The sequence below is a fragment of the Lepidochelys olivacea genome, assembly GCF_965140295.1.
Source record: "Lepidochelys olivacea isolate rLepOli2 genome assembly, chromosome: 11".
NCBI lineage: Eukaryota > Metazoa > Chordata > Testudines > Cheloniidae > Lepidochelys > Lepidochelys olivacea.
In genome coordinates this window covers 60,811,854-60,834,240 of record NC_140421.1, presented here as the reverse complement: position 1 = coordinate 60,834,240, position 22,387 = coordinate 60,811,854, and the positions used below count along the sequence as shown (strand labels likewise).

The 22,387-nt window shown below is 42.9% G+C and overlaps 1 protein-coding gene across 2 annotated transcripts in view; it reads right to left on the bottom strand.

Moving 5' to 3' along the window:
* Positions 1–22,387, bottom strand: part of FAM117B (family with sequence similarity 117 member B) — a 98,525-nt gene that overhangs the window by 9,758 nt on the left and 66,380 nt on the right. For both annotated transcript variants that reach the window (XM_084643389.1, XM_084643390.1), the window contains exons 5-7: positions 16,715–16,858; positions 15,660–15,885; positions 11,967–12,087 (exon numbers count right to left, since the gene is read on the bottom strand). In XM_084643389.1, the coding sequence (XP_084499515.1) occupies positions 11,967–12,087; positions 15,660–15,885; positions 16,715–16,858 (491 nt within the window). The remainder of the gene's footprint in view (positions 1–11,966; positions 12,088–15,659; positions 15,886–16,714; positions 16,859–22,387) is intronic.

Sequence of the window (22,387 nt, the reverse complement as noted above, 5' to 3'; positions counted from 1 at the left end):
CCCAATTCTCATCCTTGTTTCCCTTCCAGAATACTATTTCTTTATTCCAGTGTGGATACAGTGAGGAGGAAGGGAAGTTATGAGATGGAGGTGGTAGCTGCATAACAGCATCACCTGCAAGGAGAAAAGACCAAACACTGCAGTGGTTGGTGCTTCTTTTACCTGATGCCTCATTTGTCAACACTTGTGTTCACCAGGACTTGGCTGGCAAAGGATGTGGCATGGCTGTGCTGAAAGGAGAAAAGCAGCAGCTGGGAGAGGTCTATAGCGTGAAGGGGAAAAGAATTTTCGTTTTTGTTTCCCCCTACAATGTATCAGCAGAGTTGTGTATGCACGTGCAGAGAAAAGCACTAAGAGGAAGGAAAATGTGTGTCTGCAGGTGGAGGGGAATTATGTCCCTTTTATCCCCGTCAGGTTGTGCCTATGCACATGATGCAAACTAAGTCTAAATTAGATTTTACAAAATACACACACATATTTTTCTTATAGGATAGCTTCTCCATGGCTTCTAGTACAGAGCCATAAAGGAACATGTCCAGTGGGAGTAGTCCCTGAGGGAGCCATGTGGTTGGTGGAAAATAATACCACAGGGGGCCAGCCTTCCTCAGAGGAGCTCCATGATGTACAAAGCTGATAGCAGAATTCCCCACTGATCCCTGGACTCTGGGTTTGGGAATTCAAGCCCTCTGCCTCGTCTAAATTCTCCTCCTCCTGCAACTGAAGGTAGCGCTAGAAGGAAATTAAGATGAACTTTAACGTTTTCTGGACCCCCAGTCATCCTTCTATGGGTCTGACTGCAGGAGGGTACAATATGGTCCTATATTATGTGCAGAATACACCTCTTACTCTTGCTATTCAAGATATTCATTACATAACTAAATTTATTTGCAGGTCATCTTAAAAAGGGTAAAGGTCATCATTTGGAAGGTAGATTCTGGATTGATGATTTCTGATGTAGTGTCATGTCAGAGCTTCAATAGCATACAATTTCAGAATTAGGAGAGTTTAAAGCTTTCAATCCTCCTTTCTGAATAACTCTATATAATTTGGAGACCATAGTCAGCCTACAGTGCACTACAATATATTTTATATCATATATATTAAGTGTCCTCCTATATGGAGCAGAATCCTGGAAAAATAATAAGTCCGTCCACTGCAATTTGAACAGCTTTCAATGTAGGTGTCTGCACAGAATAACCAAAGTAAAATAAACTGGAAAAATAAGTAATGGAGAGATCCTAAAATGGGCACACCTACCTAAAACAATACAAGTAGTACAGAAAAAGAGACAGACATATTTGAGACTTTTTAAAAAATGTCCGATATGAGGCTACCTAAACAAGCAAGAGAAGGATAGCCAGGACCTTCCTTGGTGGGGTGCAGGGCCCTGGCCATAGGCACCGAGTTTCTGAGCTCCTCTGCGGCTCGCCCAGGCCCCACCCTTGCTCCGCTTCTTCCCCGCCCAGTTCTACCTCCTCCCCTGAGTGTGCTGCACCCTTGCTCCTCCTCCCCAGCGCCTCCAGACGAAACAGCTGATCCATGGTAGGCACTGGGGGAAGGGAGAGATTGGTATGGGGCAGTCCGAAGTGCAGGGCCTGGGACTGTGGCCCTGATTTGCTGTACCCTAGGGATGGCTCTGAGGAGAGCCCAACCTAAAGGCATACTCCACAGCACAATAATGGCTGAGGTGACATTTCTTTTTGAGTTGGAGCCCCTTGAAAAGCTACAAAGTTTTTGAACTAACTGATAACTGAATTCTTCTCAGAGATTAGGGACTGAGCATATTATCTCCTCAGAACTCTAAAGACCTTCCCTCCCCTTCAAGTTGAAAATAAAAAGCAACATTATTTCAATATTACTCTTACAATCTATTATGTGTGGTCCTACATCTTAAATAGTTTAAAAAGCCAGGACTTTTGGCAAAGTTGTAAGTTTATTACAGCATTTTCAATTAAAGCCTTATTTATAGGGGATTCACACTTTCCTAAAAGAAGCCTCCATATGGGACTCCTGGGGGAATTCTGCGCCACTGCACAATGCAAATTGTTGCAGAAATTAATGTTGGGCATGCAGAATTTCCTTTCCTCCACAGAAATGGGCTGCAGTGCTGCTAGCCACCACTAGGGGCTGCTGGGCCCATCGGAGCCCAGCTCGCACATAGAAGACAATGCTGCAGGGGAGGGAGCTAGAGGGTTCTCGAAGCTGCAGTTCCCAGCACGCCCTGCGGGAAGGAGATGGCAGTGAGCAGGAAACTCCACAGAAGCCTGGGACCGAGCATCAGGTTGTTTCTCCCTCTAGATACTTGGGCTCTCAGGGGTAGGAGGGCGGGTGTCTGGGCGGAGGGGGGGGGGGGGAGTTCTGCGGCTCAGCTCTGGGGCTAGGGGGTGGGTGTCGGGGCAAGGGGGGCCCATGGCTGCACTCGGGGGGGGGGGAGGGGAAGGAGGTGCAGGTATCTGGGCAAAGGGTACCCTGCAGCTGGGCTCTGAGTGATAGGGGGTTCAGGTGTATAGGCTGGGCGGCCCCCCCAGCTGGGCTCGGGGGGGAGAGGGGCAGAGAAACAGGAACTGGGTTGTCATAGGGGTTTCTTTAACTCTCTACTCCTGGGAGGAATTTTTGTGTGTGTCTGTGTTGTTACAGACATACTTGATGACAGGTATTTTGAAATAAATTACCAAAATAATTGAAACTGGCATGATTATGTCGTGTTATTTTGACAAATAAAATTTGCAGAATTTTAAAATAGTGCGTGCAGAATTTTAATTTTTTTGGCACAGAATTCCCCCAGGAGTAATATGGAAATTACATACCGTATATACTCGATCATAAGCCAGTGTGTTTATAAGCCGACCTCCCCAAGACGGCTAAGTAAAAATGGCAAAAACTGTATGACCCTTTCATAAGCCGACCCTATATTTCAGGGGTTGGCAAACTTCGGCTTCCGGCCCGTCAGGGTAAGCTCCTGGTAGGTCGGGACATTTTGTTTACCTGGAGTGTTCGCACGCGCGGAGCCCCTCAGCTCCCAGTGGCCGCGGTTTGCCGTTCCCAGCCAATGGGAGCTGGGGGAAGTGGCGCCACTTCCTGCAGCTCCCATTGGCTGGGAACGGCAAATCGCGGTCATAGGGAACTGAGGAGCTCCGTGCCTGCAGACGCGCTCCAGGTAAACAAAACAACAATGTATTAGATATTCAATTCAATGATTTCATAGAGTTTAAAATCATCAGATTTTGGTGTAGACCCGTTTATAAGCCAACCCCCACTCTTTAATGCGTCATTTTTTTTTAATCGGAAATATTCGGCTTATGAAGGAGTATATACGGTATACAGGTGCCTGTCATAAGAGCAATTATTTTTTCTTAACAGACTATTATTTTCTTTGCAGAGAAATAGAAAACAATTGTTACTGATTCTACAAATTACAAATACAAAAGAATATGGGGACAGGAAGTCACATGAATTGGAATTTTTATGGGAGCTAAACCAGTTTGTAAAATGTGCCTTAGGACCTTTAATGACTACACGTGGTGAGGGTTTTGTTTCATCTAAAAGTCAGCAACTCCAGTAGCCAAGTCCCCAGCAGTAAACAGATGCACTAGTTCTGTGCCAACTCAGAGCCAAAATCTGACACCCTTAGTAGGTACTTGGGGCTGTAGAGGACACAAAGAGCCTCACTCACATGTGTGCATATCTTCTGTAAAGACCAGTCACAATTCCACTCCCTGTGCTCAAAGCAGCAGAGCGACTGCTCCCTCTCTGTCCTCCATGCAAGATATGACACCCCATACAGATGGGGAGCAGTCACTGCCTTTGCTCTGGCCCATAAAGAGAAATCAGACACTCCAGGGAGAGCAAGTAGCACAAGCCTAATGGACTGTGTTGCCTCTAAGTCCCTCCTTCTCCCAGTGTATCCACCAGTGAGCTCAGGGAGGGATCATGTCTCCCCGAGACAATTCCTTTAGGTCTCTCCCTTGGGGCAATGGATAGCCACATTGTCTGTCCACTTCCGTCAGTGCCTATCAGGAAAAATTTGGTCCTTCAAGAGAAAAGTGCCACCCACTGACTCACCAAGGGACCAATTCAAAGCCTACTGAAGTCAATGGAAAAAGACACTCTGACTTCAAAGGGCTCTGAATAAGGCTTTTACTCCTTTTCCTGTAACACACATTTTTCTTGGACAGAAAAAGATGTATAATTAAACTTAGCACATGGAGTTTATGAGATCTTATGAGATCTAATGAGATCATAGCCAAGGAGGTATATATAAAATCAAACCAACTCACACTCACCTGATTTAGGCACTGATTTACACCTATTTAAAATATTCCCACCATTCTGTAACTAATTTGGGAATACTGCTGTACTCTACACATATATTGTTATCAGCTACTGTACACTTTTGTCTGTTATAAAAGTCCTGTAAGTCTCAAGGGTGTATTTTTTTGCAGAAGAGTAAATGTATCTCCATAAATTATCCTATGCTATACTTTCATTATTTTTTCATCAGAAATAAGAAAGTACATATAACCAGTTTTACTAACCCTCTAGTGCTATAAGTAGTCTTTTATACAATGTTATTATGGCGTAACATTTTCTGCTAGGAAGAATGATTGCTGGCATGAAGGTTGTTTTTTGTTTAAAAACATCTCTTTCTAGATTTTTCCAACTGTTTTACTTATTATTTCAATAATTATTTTAAACAGTAGTAAATATACTAAATAATGAGAGAGAGAGAGAGAGAGCGCTCACCCTCTCCAACTGTACAGTGTGTATGGTAACACCCATTGTTCCATGTTCTCTGTGTATATAGATCTCCCCACTGTATTTTCCACGGTATGCATCCGATGAAGTGAGCTGTAGCTCAAGAAAGCTTATGCTCAAATAAATTGGTTAGTCTCTAAGGTGCCACAAGTACTCCTTTTCTTTTTGTCCCAATATACCTAATTTCAGTTTGGAAGAGGTGTCTCTCAAGCCATTATGAACAATACTGAATACTGGCGTCAAAGCACCTATTGCAATTTTTTCCACTCAGTCAAAGCATGTCCCTTCGATATTATCCATAGGAGATGGTTACTTACTATAAACATGGTTCTTCGAGATGGGATGAAGATGTGTATTCCACTTGGGCTCCGGTTTGGCTGAGCGCGCAGACACCTCCAAAATCTATCTAGCGGTAGCCATAGAGGGGCAGCGCTCACAACCCATGGCCGTAGCTCCTACTCTGGCTACACGAGGTGGCACCCACCACAACCTTCCCTCAGTTCCTTTGCACCGAAGGCCCAGAAACAAGACTCTGATGCAGAGGGTATGTCATGAAATACTACTGTGGTTCTTTGAGATGTGACAGAGATAGGTAACTGTTTCTTCTTTTTCGAACAGATGCAGATATTTATTCCACTTAGGGGACTGACAAGCATTACCTCTCATCCCCAGGAGGCAGCGCTCGGTGTTTAGGTAAACAAGGACTGCAGGACCACCCTACCAAAGTTTGCATCCACCGTGGAAGATGCAGCTATAGTGTAATGGTTTGTGAATGTATGTACTGATGACCACAGAGTAGCCCTGCAAATGTCCAATATGGAAATATCACTGAGGAACGCTATAGACATTGCTTGTGCCCTCGTAGAATGAGCTCACACCAGCTGAAGGGGCATAATCAAAGCTATCTCATATGCCGTTTTGAAGCAGGATGTTTCCATTTGGAGATCGTCTGTGAAGAGACCACTTGATCCTTCATGTTGCATATGACATGAATAAATGAAGCAAAGCATGAAATGGTTTAAGTCCTGTCCAGATAAAACGCTAGGTGTCACCTGACATCTAAGGTTATAGCGACTCTGCTCCTCCAGAGATGAATGTGACTTCGGGAAAAAAATACAGGTAAATATCCTGTCTGGTTCAAATGTAACTGAGAGACCACTGTAGACAAAAGTTTGGGGTCTGGTCATGAAGTCACTTTGTGTTTGGAGAATTGTGTATAACGATGCTCTACAATCAGAGCCTGCGACTCTCTTGCACTCCTTGTGGATGTTATCACTACCAGGAAAGCAGTTTTCTGACACAAGACAAAAATGGGCAAGATGCTAGGGGCTTGAACAGAGGACTTGTCTGAAAATGGTCTATTAGCAGAAATGCTCTTAACGTCATGGAATCTAACAGGGCATCAGTGAACCTGATTTTTTGAATGGGAGACAAAGTTGATTTTCTGCTGTTTAGTATGAGTTCGAGATGGTTGGGCAAGCACAGTGTAGTGCTGACATGAGCAAGAACTTCCTCTCCAGATCTGCCCTCAGTAACCAGTCGTCCAGATATGGGAAGATGTGAATTCTCTTCTTGCTGAGATACACCGTAACAATGACCATGCATCTGGTAAACACCTGAGGAAGTGAGGCTGAATGGAAGCACTGTGTACTGAAAGCAGTGTTCCACCACAACAAACCAAAGGAACTTTCTGTTGCTCGGCAAAATTGCCACATGAAAGTAGGCATCCTGAAGATCCAGAGCAGGAAACCAGTCTTTCTGAGACAATGCGAGGAGGATAGTCGATAGAGTGACCATTTGGAACATGTACCTGACACATTTGTTGAGGCCAAGCTCCCAAGCACTGTGAAAGCAGGTCAGCCTGTCCCCAAACTGGGGAGATGAGGAGGGGGGAAGCAACCACTGGAACAATGCTTTGGACCAAGGAGTCAAAATGGAGGCTTGGAAAGTGCAGTGGGAGGGCATATGGATTGACCAAATCCTGAGCCCACTTTCTCCTGTGGAATCTGTCCCTGTTTCTGGGGTAGTCCTCCTTTTTACCTCGGAAGATGGAAAGGCACAGCGGGCAATACTACTGCTGCTGCTGAATGCAGTAGTGGCGCCTCTGCACTGCCGGCAAGTACACCAAGGACCACAGGGTAGCCCTGGAGTCCTTGAAGGAAGTGTGGTGTTTTGCCATTTTGTCAGAGAACAGCATTTGGCCATCAAAGGGCAAATCCTTAACGGCTTGCTGGACATTGGGGTAATATCTGAATTCTGCAGCCAAGAAGCCCTCCTCATGGTGACCACAGAGGACATTATCCTGGCCAAGGTGTCCATGATGTCTAGCGCAGACTTCAAAGGATTGCTTAGCCACCATGCAGTCCTCAGTGAAAAAAGCCCAAATTCTCCTCCTTGGGCAGCTGGTCTGCAAACTTTGACATAGCTGTCCAGTTAACAAAATTGTGCTTGCACAGCAAGGCTTGCTGGTTAGCCATCTGCATCTGTAAGAAAAAGGTGATGTAAATCTTACTACCCATGCGGTCCAATCATTTGGAAACCCTATCCTTGGGGGTGGACTTAAACCTTCCCTGCTGGGCTCTGCAGTTACAATGGTCACTGCAGTTACAATTAGAGAATTTGATGCCAGACTGGAGCAAAATCCCTCAAATCCCTGCACAGAAATGAAATAGTACTTTTCCATCCACTTCGCCGCAGGCGATGTGCACCAGAGAACCTTAGCTGGTTCAAGCAGCCCATCGCTGACAGGGAGGGAGACTCTCAGGGCAGACAGCTGTAGGATGTCCACCAATTTGAGAGTCTTCTCTTGCAAGAACTCCACCTGGATACTGAGGGAAGCAGCTACGTGCCGCAAAAAGGTCTTGGTATGCCTTAAAATCCTCCAGTACTGAAGGGAAGGATGAGCCAGGCAGCACATCGTCGTCCGGAGAGGAAGACCAGGCCCTTAACTGAGGCAAAGCTGGATCCTATTCCAGGGCTAACGGGCCCAGATGGGACAACTCTGGAGGCTCTGCAGGGAGGAGGACTACTGGTGCTTTTGCCTGCAGTGATTTGACAGTCACCACTGCAGAGCTGGGCAGTGATCTTGCCCTCCAGGAGATGAAGAGTGGGACCTCAAAGACCGAGGAGCACCCCATGGATTCCACAGAGGCCACAGACATGGATAAGGCATTGCTGGCCAGTAGGCACCTGGGCCAGGCACCTCCATCCCAACCATGAGATGTGTGCCAATCCTGGTACTTTGCTGTAATGGTCCAGCAAAGCCCCCTGATGCTGGTCATGTGGTGGAGAGCAGGAGGATGACAACCCTGATTCAGATGCAGAGGAGCCTCAGGATTCCAGTGATAAGGGCGGAGCAAGACCAGAGGGAGCGAGCAGTCAGACCGACCTCATCCATCGCCCAGAATGAGGCAGGAAGCGGTGTCAGTCCCGAACTGAAAAGCGGTACTGGCGCACCTGAGGGTACTGACATGAAGGGTGGTGAAAGCTGCCATGGAAGCATTTGTGGTGCACCACCTGCAGTGGTACAGAGGAGGTTATCAGTACCTAGGTCCCCCTGTACCAATCCCGGACATTGGGGTTTGGCGCCGACAGACCCGAGGGTTCAGTGGCTCATTCGATTGATGGGGCTATAGTTCATGCAGCCCTGGCAGAAGTCGGGACCAAAGGCAGAGGGGGACTGTAGCTACCTCGCATGCCACTGATGTGGAAACAGTTGGTCCCAACCTCTCCCTCATTGGAGGCCGCTGCTCTGGAATGGGAAGCAGCAGCACTCTCGGAGCCCGAGGATGATCTCCGGCCCAAGGAGGGCCTGGATACTGACGCACGCCACATGGCCTGTTCTAGCAGGTGCTGCTTCAGACCAAAGTCCTGAGCCACTTGAGTCTGTTCCTTAAATGACCTGCAAATCATGCAACAGCAACACTCTTTGATGTGGGCCTTGCTGAAACAGAGCAAGCACTATGTAAGGGGATCGCTCCCACACACAAATGACACATGTTTAAAACCCAGTGAGGACATCACCGAGGGAAATAAACTACTATAACTAACACTAGGAATACTTCTAAGTATATATAACAAGAGAAAAACTAAATTAGTTGAAAGGTTGTTAGGTTGAGACCAGACAGAGCTCCGACTCCAGCCATGGGTAGTAAGAAGTAACCAAGGGAGGGCTAGGGCAGCACGGCCTCCTGTAGCCAGGGGAGGGGCCATGGCCACAAGGCATGAGCCCTGCCCCTCTATGGGTTCTGCTAGGCAAATTTCTCCAGCTCCGGACTGCTGGGCACACCCACATACTTAAGTGGAATACACAGCTGCATCTACTTGAAGAATATGAATTTCCCAGCGTGCATTCCATGGCTAGCAATAGGACATGAAGATACATTATGACTGCTAGCACTCGAAGGTTGACATCCAAACAATTCCTAAAACGCTCAGTGAAAATAAAAAGTAGCAGCTGCACAGCGTCTCTGCACATTTCCTTCTGAGACCTAAGAAGTTTGTAAATTACAGGAAAGTACCTAATGAAAAGACATTTTATAATTCGGTGTCAATTGATCAGGGCTAAGGAAACTACACTAAGAACAAAAAACAAAAGTGATCCAAATTCATTTCTGGTGTAACTCCACTGAAGTCAATGAAGTAATGTCAGGAAGGAATTTCATGCCCTTTATATAAAGTGACTGTCAAAGAGCACCCCAGCCCTGTAGCACCTCCAGTGACCAGCATGGCTCTGCAGCAGCCCTTCCTCCTTTTCCCCCTTCTGAATCTATAGGCTCCTGAAATAAACACCACACAGGCTATTTTTGTCCAATAATATGCCATTAAATTAGACCTTGGGAAAATGGGTAAATCACAAAATCTTAGTCCTCAGGGTTCTCTTCTCTCCTGAGACTGCTCTCCCTGGCCCTCAGCCTTCTTTGGCCCTCTGGCTTTCAGGCTCAAACCTTCCCCTGATCAAGGGTCTTGAAGGAGACGACAACTGCTCATGGCAACTCTTCTAAAGTCTCTGCCACAGCTTCCTTTGGCTGTCCTTTACTGAGTTTCTCTCCCTCTCTCTGCAGCTTCCTGCTGCTCTTGTAGGGGAATCATGTGATCCCTTCTCATGTGTTATAGAATCATAGAATATCAGGGTTGGAAGGGACCTCAGGAGGTCATCTAGTCTAACTGGCTCAAAGCAGGACCAATCCCCAATTTTTGCCCCTGATCCCTAAATGGCCCCCTCAAGGATGGAACTCACAACCCTGGGTTTAGCAGGCCAATGCTCAAACCACTGAGCTATCCCTCCCCCCATCCTATTTTATAATTAGGGTTGCCTGGCCCCAGGCCTCTAGCTCTTAAAGGGGCAAGCCAGCCTGTGACAGTGATATATTTAGAGTATATAAATTAGGGTTGTCAATTAATCGCAGTTAACTCACACGATTAACTCAAAACAAACTAACTTGATTAAAAAAATTAATTCACGATTAATAAAACCCATTCATGCTTCGACCACCATTCCAGAGGACATGCTTTCATGCTGATGACTCTTATTAAAAAAATAATGCATTAATTAAATTCGTGACTGAACTCCTTAGGGGAGAATTGTATGTCTCTTGGTCTGTGGTTTAACCCACATTCTGTCATATATTTCGGGTTATGGCAGTCTCTGATGATGACCTAGCATATAATGTTCGATTTAAGAACACTTTCATTGTAGATCTGACAAAACGCAAAGAAGGTACCAATATGAGATTTCTAAAGATAGCTACAGCACTTCAACCCAAGATTTAAGAATCTGAAGTGCCTTCCAAAATCTGAGAGGGATGAGGTGTGGAACATGCCATCAGAAGTCTTAAAAGAGCAACACTCTGATTTGAAAACTACACAACCCGAACCAACAAAAAAGAAAGTCAACCTTCTGTTGATGGCATCTGACTTGGATGCATCAGTCCGCACTCTCCTGGATTGTTATCGAGTAGAACCGATCATCAGCATCATCATCTGGACTGGTGGTCGAAGCATGAAGGGGCATACAAATATTTAGTATATCTGGCACGTAAATATCTTGCAACTTTGGCTACAACAGTGCCATGCGAATGCCAGTTCTCACTTTCAGGTGACATCGTAAATAAGAAGCAGGCAGCAGTATCTCCCGTAAATGTAAACAAACTTGTTTGTCTGAGTGATTGACTGAACAAGAAGTAGGACTGAGTGGACTTGTAGGCTCTAAAGTTTTAAATTATTTTTATTTTTGAGTGTAGTTATGTAAAAAAATAAATTCTACATTTGTAAGTTGCACTTTCACAATTAAGAGATTGCACTACAGTACTTGTATGAGGTGATTTGAAAAATACTATTTCTTTAGTTTATCTTTTGATTTAGGTGGTGCCAGCAGCGCCAAGGAATGCTGGGTGAGGGTTTCTCACCAGTAGAAGGGCAAGGAAATCCCAATCTCAAGCCCACAGAAGGAGGCAGTGCTGAGACTGGAGCAGTACTGTACATCTTGGTATCTGTGTAAGAGGATCTAAGCACAGAGGCTTGTCTCAGTACCACTGATAGGTCCACTAGAGGATCAGGCTTTAGGTACTGAGAAGCCATATGAATCTGGAGCCACAAGTATCTCTCCCTTTAGTGTGGGGTGCAAAGCATTGCAAACTTCACACCAGAATATTGAGTGGGTCTCCATCAGACACAAAAGGCACTGAATATGGAGATCAGTCTCTGGTATGAATAACTGACAAGAGGGGGCACCTCTTGAAGCCCTTAGAGGGCTAAGGGCCTCACATTGTCCCAATGAGAGCCGAAGACTCCCTTGATAAGTGCAGGCAATGTATGCAGAACCATCCCCTGCTCCTCTATACTAACCTACTATACAAGAGAATAAGCAACTAGAGTAAAGGAAGAACTAGCCTGCAGACACAAAGGCAAGTTCCATTTGCAGGGAAGGAAGTGAAGTGGATGGGGCAGGATAATCTCTCATGCACCACCCCCAATGCACACAGCTTTTCAAGGCAATTCCATAGCTTGATGCCAGGAGCACCATGTTCTACAAATAGGACTACGAAGAGGCCCTTGTAGAAGTAGTAATGTTAGTAGTAGTAGTAGAAGAATTAATAGTTAAGAGACTGTTTGAGGAGCAGTTTCTGTACCAGACACTAAACTAAATAACTGATGTCAGATCAGCCCGAATGATAAATTTTATATTTCTTATGAACTGAAGAACTACTTACAAACTTTCCTCAAAGACTTTGACCTTCTCGCAGCCCTCAGGAGGTTCACGCTTGAACATGTAGCTGTTGTTGGGTTTTGGCGAGGTAGCATATTTGGGCAAGGGAGAGTTGTTCCCATTCTCTATGGCAAAAGAATATCAAATTACTCAAATAGACCAAAATATTTAAATGAACCCACTTATTTTAAAAGAAAGACAAACCGACTTCATTACCAACATTACAAAGTTAAATAAAGTTTCCCATTCCCCATTACCCATGTTCTATGGAGCACTTTTCTCCTCCACCTGGAGGCGGACTCCTTCATATATCACAACTCTCAACCCCCTCCCTCCCACAACTCTTTTCTATTCTTTTCAGACCCCTGCACATGCTCCACAGCATCCCAGGTTTACAATCCCGCAGCTGAATCTTAATCACAACCTCTCCAGCCGAGATGACTGGACAGGTGTCATTTGAGGTCTATCAGCAAAACACCTTAAATCAGGACAGTTTGCTGCTGAATTGCGTTAAAACTTTTTAATCCCATTTTTCTTTTTTAAAACTATTTATACCATTTTTTCAATCTTTTTCCTTATAACGAACAAAACAAATTCTAGACTGTCAACATACAGAACAAGTACTATAGATCCAAAACAAGACCAAAATATTTACACAACTTTTGGATTGCCATATGTTAACTGCAATATTCCCAACACACAGATTTTTGTGGCACATATCAAAAACAGGAACAAAAAAAACGAAAGAAATAAGATTAAGGAAATTAAAGGCAAAAGGGAAAATGGTGGGGGAAGAGGAGAGAGGACAGGGAGGGAGTATGTGGATTCATGCCTTTCATCCAGTCATCCTTTAGTCAAGCTGTTCTAGGAAATTGTCTCCAACAGACTCAGATTTTCAGGGCTGTGCTGTCTAATCACGTTTCTTATCTGCAGATCTCAAAATGTTTTTCAAGGCTGGATAATTGTTAGCAACCCCGTTTTTTACAGATTGGGAAAATGGGGCTTGCCCAGCATCACATAATGAGTCACTGGCAGAGCCAGCAAGAGAACTCAGGTATTCTGATTGCTCCGATAAAGCATCTACTGTACTACACTGCGTCTCCTACTTCCTGTTCCTGAGTAAGCAAGAGAACATATAATTGGCCGAGTTTTGTGAGAGTGGCTATTTTAACAGGCCTATACTTTCCGAAAGTGACTTGATTTGGGGTGCCTCAATTTTTGGGTGCCCAACATTGGCCACTTTAAAGGAGTCTGATTTTCAGAAAGTGCTAAGCACCCACCCTGTAGGGGGGGGGGGGGAAGCAAGATCCCTTACAGGTGTTTCAAGTTTGCGGAACGTAAAGTTGACATACCCTAAAATCACTAGTCACTTTTGAAAGTTTAGGTTAATAATACCTGTAAAGAAGGCTTACCATAAATCCAATTTTAGTTAGCGTAATGATTATATAGCACCTAGTTACTAGAATCTCTTGCCAGGTAGTTTACAAATAAAATGGAAGAAAAAAGAAGAATAATTTCCCTCTCTTTTTAAAGGTTTATCTTTTATTATAAGCAGAACTCAGTTCTACTAAATAAAATCTATCATTCATAAGCTCAGTGATAGCAAACCTTTAGCTAGTGATAAGATACTTTAATAAGTACAATATTAAAAATCCAGCAACCTTTGGAAAAAAATAATGAAAATATTCTTGGTAGTAAGCTTTATCATTTTTAATTACTAGTAACATCCTATAAAAACAAGACCTTTGCTTATTAAGAACTCAAGTATGCGGTTTTATGCATCTAGTAAAATCAATGGGAGATTGCACATGTTGGCCTGATATAGCAAGTCTGTCTGATTAGGCCATCACAATTAGTTACCCTAGAGAAACAAACAGTCTTCGAGTGATAACTAAGCAGCAGCAAGAGATGAACTCTTATAAAACAAAAATCCTTTTACTGTTACCATCTAAATGTTCCTAGTAATCAAAAAGAAATTAAATATAGCAAATAGGATGCACAGGATGCTAGGGGGTGCATGTAACAGGTAAGTGTGTTTTTCTACTATTAGGCATTCGCTACTTTCTAATTGGAGGTTTAAACATACAGAATATTCAATAATGCGCAATTCTCTCATTAAAGGTCATGTTTTATATGAAAGGATATGATAAAATGGCTATTGATAGCATGTTCTCCTAGAATTTATTTTAAGGTACAACTAGAACAGAGACAAATTCCCATGTTAAGACATTTTCCTTACAAGTAAAGGAACCCTATGCTTTTATTCTCAGTCTATAAAACACAAACAAAAAGGAATGGGCTACAGATACCCCTATCAGTGAGTTAATTAAGTAAGGTTTTTGTACGCATTCAGTCTCAGATAAAGACATATCAAAACATGGTCGCTAAACCTACTACAGAATTTATGAAAATATTTGTCATGATGTTGCCAGAGGAGGAAAAAAAGTAACCCTACATAATGGGTTATCTAATTTCAAAAAGTCGGTAAACTGACAGGTGCCATAGCAAGTTTCATTTATACTACTTCCATCTTGATGTTTATCAGTCACTGGTTTATTAAACTTTTAGAGGAGTTTGGGTAGCGTTTTCCATGGTTGTGCATAGGCAGTCTTTTCTTCACTGTTTATGAACACAAATCACCCCAGCTCTCTGGCAATTTTTTAGAAATCTGTGTGTAGTACATAAGAATGGCTGTACTGGGTCAGACCAATGGTCCATCTAGCCAGTATCCTGTCTCAGACAGTGGCCAGTACCAGAACTTCAGGGATAGTGTACAGAACAGGCAATTTTGGAAATTTAGGGTCACGCCAAGTATGGCATTATATCCCTCACCAACTTGGCTAACAGCCATTGATGAATTTATCTTCCATAAACTTACCTAGTTCTTTTCTGAACCCAGTTATATTTTGGCCATCACAACATCCCATGACAATGAGTTTCACAGGTTAACTATGCATTATGTGCAATAGCTTTGGGTTCTGATAACAGGAAACCTATAACTAACTAACCACACAATGGGTCTGATCCAAAGTACACTGAAGTCAACAGGAGTCTTTTTATTGACATCAGTGTATGTCTGATCAGCCTTATGCTCCAAATAGCATATAGGCATCACTTACATATGTCCAAAATATATTTGTAAGGAAGTTTACAGGTCTCTTTAAAAAAAAAAAGAAAAGAAAAAGAAAGAACAAAAACAAAACATGCGCGCACCCCTCCCCCCCCAAAAGCCTTCAGTAAGTTACCCTTATGGCTTGTTTGGTAGCAGCTATGGCAACATACACCTCATGGTCTGCAGAGTTGGAGCTCAGAGTCTCAAACAGAAAAAAGAGAAATATTGTATGTATTGTCCTTGCCTTCTCTAAAAACTAGTTAAAGCAGCAGTTTCTGATCAGAATTTCCCCCTCTCAATCACCAAACACTGATAGGTGTACAAGTGCATGGAGGAACTAGAAAAATAAGGTTACCTAGAAGTAAAAGAAAAGCTAATTTTCCATCACTGTACTAGGGAGGTGAAAACTCCTTCTCCCTGTATACATCTTGGGGCAGAACAGTGAATGAGGGAAATCCATCATTTGAATATGGCTGGCTACCTGCTATTAAAAAAAGAATGAGATAAATACTAGGACCAAGTGCTGAATAGTGCAACCCTTAAAATGTAAGAGCAGCGTAACAGCGGAGCCTGTTTATGTAGTACCTTTATCTCTGGAGTCAGCAAGGAGGTCATCAGCAGAGCACGGGCTCTCCTCACTGCCCTCATTTGAGATGGTAAGAAATGAGGTGGGGGACACAGACTGGGAACGGCTGCTGTTGTTACTGCCTCTGTCTGCTCCACCGGGTGTTTGGGTGTCCATGTTGCGAGTACTGCTACTGCGCTGTGCCAGTGGAGGGGGAGCACGGTGTCCATCTGGAATATCTTGTGGCTGTTATAAAAACAAACAAACAAAAATCATACTTTTTCATGTGTGAGGCTGCCCATCTCATCAGGAAAGGGATTACTTTACAGCTTAAGCAGTTTCTTATACCTGGTCCACTACATAACAGAAGCCTATTCTGAGGAAGATGAATTATTGTACTACACAGACTCCAACAGATGATATGATAAGTCATACTTCAGAAGAGTAGGAAATTCCCTGAAGAACAATACACTTAAAGGAAGCCATGAGGACCGTGTTTTCCAAAAGGCAACCAACAGTCATATGAAAACATAGCTAGGCAATCACTGAAGAGTAACAATTTAAAATAAAACACCAGTGGTTCCTTTTTGGGGTTGGGTGTGTGAAATAGTTACTTCTGAAAGTCACTTATAAAAAAAAGATAACCATGAATTCTGATGCAAAATAGGCAAGAATTTTCCTGATTGTTTTTTTTTTTGGGGCGGGGGGAGGGAGGGGAGGAGGGAGAGGAACAGAGTAAACGCTATAAACATGACTAAAGCAATTCTCACCAAAATAAGTTTTAGATAATTGTTCTTTTCTGTTGGTTAGTTATGGCATAAATGCATCAGTGTAAACATCCTAAAGGTGAAGAGAACAGCAAAAAGATTTAAAGGAAGTTATTTTCTATTCCTGTGGTGGTGGAAGACAGTTAATCCTTAGGAAATTTTTTATTCTACTTCAGTAGAAGATGACAAGTTAATCGTGCAAATTTACATTACCAAGTTTGTACAGTAAATCATCAATGTGAAAAGGAAAATTCTCTTCAAAATAAGCTTATTTTGAAAACAATTTTTTGGGGGCAGTAGATACTTACAATCAGCTGTTCTTCCTTGCCTCCTGTCTCCTTAATTATTATCTCAATCTCCTGATTCAGCCCCTCTATGCTGTTCCGAAAACGTGATCCTGTTGATTTGGTTATGGGTATAACGGGAACAATTACACTTTTTGGGATTGGAGCCTGGAAAACCAAAGGGAAGATGAGTAAATAAATAAATATTTAGTGTAGATTTAAACTTAAGAAAAAAGCTAAAAAATTTCAAGAATACAGTTTTCTACTGAAATAATTTTTATCAAAACAAACCACAAATTTAGTTGTGCTAAGACTGAGGCCTTTAGATGAAAACAGATGTTCTGAGATCATTTTACAAGTTTACATGCAACAGGAGAAAAACTATTAACTAGACAATTTCTAAACAGCCGCCTAATCTCAAAAATCTTTCCCTGACCCCTACCCAGTCTGCCTCCAGCTCCCACGTCGCTCCGCAACATAGGAAAGCTAACCTTGAATGCTTATTGTTATTAAGTCATAAAGGAAGAAAACCCTTTTGTAATAATAAGAAAAATCCCCATAGCCCATATTAAGAAATATTCCATTTGGAGAAGTAAAATTTTCCTCGGAAGATACCTTCCTGCTCTCTACCTGGGATTTCCTGGATTTGTGAGTGCTCTACTTTGGAAACAATGTTATTTTAACAGTTTTTTTTTTTTTAAATGTAGTTAAAAATACTCAATTCCACTCCATTTCACTTACTGTATATTCATAGCCTTGCTGAAATTTTAAGGCCGTTTTGTTTAGCAAAGGAAATTATTTTTTCTCCTTAAAAAATACCTCCAGAAGGTTACTTTAAATTTGCACTGACTTAATACAACTGGTGAAGAAAAAAATTACATAAATACAGGGCTATGTTTTGTTTCCTCACCACATATTAGATATGAAGACATGGAATGCCCATCTAAAGTACTCTTTTTTCAGACCTCACAGAGTCACATTTTACTGGCGAGCCAACAACTATTATTGCACTATTTTTTTTTTTTTTTTTTTTTTTAAAAAGGGAGACAGTGCTCCAGTCTCAAAAAGCTTATAATCTTACTTGGACAAATACAACACAACAGTACAAATACAAGAATGCATAGAAATTTTGGAGATCATTGTAGAAATGTTTCACAAAAAATGTACATTTTAAAGGATGGATTTGGAAGAAAGTTTGTACACTACCCACAGTTGGCTGGCAAAAATATCTACAGCATTGCAAAAATGAGACACAGAAGGAAGGTATTATAACATCACTTGTAAATGATTGGGGAGAGTACTAGTAAACAAGTGCCAGAGAAATGAAAATGATCTCACCGCACATTAAGTTGTGGGATCCATTGTTTGGCTTGCTGGAAAAAGTGTGTGCCCCTTTAAGGGCTAGAGCGCCACAGAGCTACTTTTGACTGCAGCTACAGGTCCTACCTCCCGCAATACATGCTGCTGCGGGAAAAGCCCTCTTTTACCTGGACCAGGTGGAGCAGCACCCATGCTCCCATCCACAGGAGTGGTGACATACCAGGTTTGTTAGGAACTGCTATGGGCATTGCACTAGTCACTCCTTTCCTGGAAGGGGGGTATGTGTTTGTAAAGGGATCTTACCCTTAGTGCCAGATTGGCCAAGGCGAAGGTTAGGTTGAGGGGGCAGGCTTAGCTGGGCAAACCTGAAACTGGAATTAGGCTATGATGCTGCAACTCATTATGTAAATGTGGGACGGATGTCCAGTGCAGGTACTCCATAAGGAAGGGATACAGTGATCACATTAAATGGATTGGTAAAGGATTTAAAGGAGGTATTCTTTAAAGGAGTAGAAATGGGGGGAGAGGGTGTTGGGGCTCTCATGACTACCTGCTGTATCAGTCACAAGCCCTCCCCCATAGCCTCCTCTTAATCCTCATTTGATGGGGGGTGGGGGGGGGGAAGGGAAAGGGAGGGAAAGGGTGAAGTATCAGCAACTCGTTAGCCAGGGACAAAGAGGGATAAAGGAGAGGACTGATGAAAACTTCGGGGTATATATTGAAATGATTATGGAATTACCTGCACTGTACACTTTTATCCGCTGGGTACTCCCAGAAATTTAAGAATAAAATTGTAGCCTAATTAAACCACATCCAGTGTTTCCTATCCTTCTTCCGATATAGCCAGATGACAATACTTTGAGAGTCTCTTAAAGTAATCCTCATTAGGTGGGATTGACAACATGTGACCTTAATGTGGGGTCTGAGTATAACATAACTGAGGAAGAGATGACAAATGCAGTCCAGAGAACAAAGGCAGCGGGACCTGATGAAGTGACGGCAGACCTTGTGAAAGTTTGGGAGTGAGAAAGGCATAAGATGGACCAGCAGAGTGGTCAAAGCAATGATCCCCAAACTTCCTATGTCGCACCCCCCCGCCCCACCCGTAATGTAATCTGTCCACACCCAATCCCCCACCCCCTCCAGAGCTGGGGTGAGGAATGGGGCCGAAGCCAGGACTGCACCCAAGAGTGGAAGCTGGGGCCTCTGAGGGGGGTAGGATTGGGGCCAGGACAGAGTGGGGCTGGGTGGTGCTCCCTCCCTGCCCCTGTGGGGGCTGGCCCGGTGCCTGCTGCCCCCCCCCCCCCCCCCCCCCGAAAACATTGCTCTACAACCCCCTTGGTGGGCACGCATCACAGTTTGGGGACCACTGGGTTAAAGCCGTACGGCAAGACAAGAGAATTCATGAAGACTGGTCCCACCAGTCTCTCTTGGTCCCAATAGATAGGAAAGGAAGCATCCAGGAACATGGAAACTATCAGTGCTTACTTAGATTGCACAGATATACACATTATCTGTACTCATTTTGTACAGAAAAAGCATTGAACCATTTCATTAATATGAAATTACCATAATTTCTAACCTTTATTTTCTACACTGAGATCATAATTATCTTAATTTAAAAGAAAGTAAATTATTGTACTTCAAACAGTTAAGAACTGTAAGCATTCAAAGCAGCTATATAGAGTTCAATGGAATCCACCAACATCACAGTTAACTTGGATACAGTTAAATTCCATGTACAGGGCAAAATTCTTAAGTCTTTATAGGCTATTCCCCCCCCCCCCACTAAACTATCACTATTCCCCTCACTAAACTATTAATATACAGGAATTTGTTCCAATAAGGACCTCAAGTTTGGCTCACAGCGAAGTAGAATGAAAGTCCCAGTTGTTTTAAGCACTGCAACCCAACTTCTAGGGAAATTGTTCCAAGTGTAAGGCAGAGGCGGAAGGGCCAACCATTTAAGAGGAGTGCACTGTATATGTACTTCGTGGAAATGTTTGCTTATGTTTTTTGTTTTGGTCTCTCACCATTGGCAGTAGGGAAAAAATAAATGAGTCACCAGTTGCTTTGGAAATTTTCCACAGTAATTACATGAGCTTTCTTGCAGCCTAACCTAGATCATTTTCCTGGAACTGGTAGCCCATAAGGAATTCCACATGAAGAATGGAGATTCATGCAGTTTTCCAAAAAGTTTCTGAAGCTCTCCTATACTGGGTTAGAAACATTGTAACATTCACACTGCAGTTTTTAAAGTAACTGCAGACGAGGCATGGTACAGCATTCAAGAAGGACCTTTTCTTGCATCAGCAGGAACTTTAGGGACTGTCCTGAGTGGTATCTTCTCTAACAGCATGAAGAGGCTCGGTACTGGTACCCCAACCATAAGCTAGACAGATCAGTGGAATGCTCTGCAAAAGCCTTTGCTCAGGTGCAGCTTTAGTCATAGGCTGATTAGAGAACTGCCTAAACTGAGAGAGAAATATTTCATTACTGTCAATCTCCTGCCTCATCTTGCATTTCAAGGTTTAGTACGTTACAAATGCTCGTTTGGTTTGTTTTACATAATTTATCTTCTGGGCTTTTTTAAAAACTCAAGACATTTTCCACCATTTCTATAATGAGACTTTCCAATTACTTTCAGCTTTCTTCTGTTTCTAATTGTTAATTTGAAACAGAGAGTGGTACATACAATCAATCAACCTGCTCCCTTCTGGTATTCATTCTAACTTTTACTGACGGTACTTCTCTGGGATTTGCCTGATGTTCTTCCTAGTAACTGAGTGATCTCTCCCACTGAGCTCTTGCCAGTGAGTGGAAGTGTGACGCACTTTCAAGTGTTCAGGCACGTTAGATTTGACTCTCCAGGGTTGGAAAAAGTCTCTCCACAACACAACTAGCAAGTCTTCTTCCAATTTCAAGGGGTTTAAATTGGTAATTGTTAAAGAACCAAAAAAAAACAACAACCCCAAAACCAGTCTCTTCACAGAGCTGTGATTAGTTGTGTGCTGATCTCTTGAAGGACAACCCCTAGGCCCAGTGTTCCAGTTACAGCTGATCAAAATACAAGAGAATAACTCATGATTCCCAACCCCCCACCCGCATTTTGATCAATTTTAAACTGAATTTTTTTTCCTAATCAGCTCGAGTTCTTTTATTATGGAATGAAAAACATGCACTGTGTACGATCTTTCTTACTTCTCCTGGAAAAGAGGCAATCTATTTAATGAAGTACCTGGTCTGCATCAGCTGGTGTGGTGAGTTTAGATGGATTGCACATCATACAAGACACTAGGAGACACCACAAGTTTGGAAATCTTCATCCATGTTATAACAAAACCACTAGCAGCTCCATAGTTTAGGTTGTCATTACTTTTTCAACTGTTTTGCTTCTCCACCTTCCACCTCTGCCCTTCTTGTTTGAAAAAATTTAGACTTCTCCATAAGAGGAAAAACAACTGAAAGCCAGTGCAGGGAATTACTTCTGTTTTTCCCAAACATGTCCAAAATCTTTGACCCCAATATCCTATACCTCCAAGTAAGTGTATATTATGCTTCTCTACATTTATATTCTTTGCTGGTCGAAGTAAGTGATCCTTGTAAAGGGGGGTGGGTGTGGGGGGAGGGTGGAATGGGACAGACTGATCCAAGGCAGTAAATCAAGAAAGCAGTTCAGTAAGTAAAAGACAAACAAGTCAGTTGGATCATCAAATTTCCCAAGCATGAATGTGGGGGAACTGGGAGAGAAGATAAAGTAGCGAGGATAGGTCTGAGGCTGGGGAAAAATAAAGATGGGGGGCCAAATCTTTACTGATGTCAATGAGCTTAGCTTGATTTACAGATAGGTAGGGAGTGGACTGTGGAGAGAAAACAGTGTTCACAGGAACAAAATACAGGGGAGGGAAGACATTTGAGCTAAAAACCACAAAATGGTCTGTAAATCTTACCAAAGTGAAAATGTATTGCAACATTAACAGCAGAACCGAAGGACAAAACAACAAATAATGGAAGACGGATCATCAAGCACCTTCACTGCTACCCACTTCATCAGGAGTAAAAATTAATGTTAGAAAAATAAGTTTAAAAATAGCTAGAAATTCAAAGGTTTGCTGAAGTAGTGACCCAAATCAACACTGGACCTAAAAAGCCAATCCCATTCTGTTCTTGCATCACTAAAATAAATGTAACAATTGCCTCACTACTCACCTACTTCCCATCCAACTTCATACTGGAAGTTCCCAAAAGACCTACTGGAGACAGCACAACTCTGTGCTGCCTACACTGCCACCCAAAGGAATTCCCCATCTACACTGAGAGAACAGGCTTCTTTGGCAGAAGTACTTGATCAGGCGACTTAAAAAATATGTTGCTCAT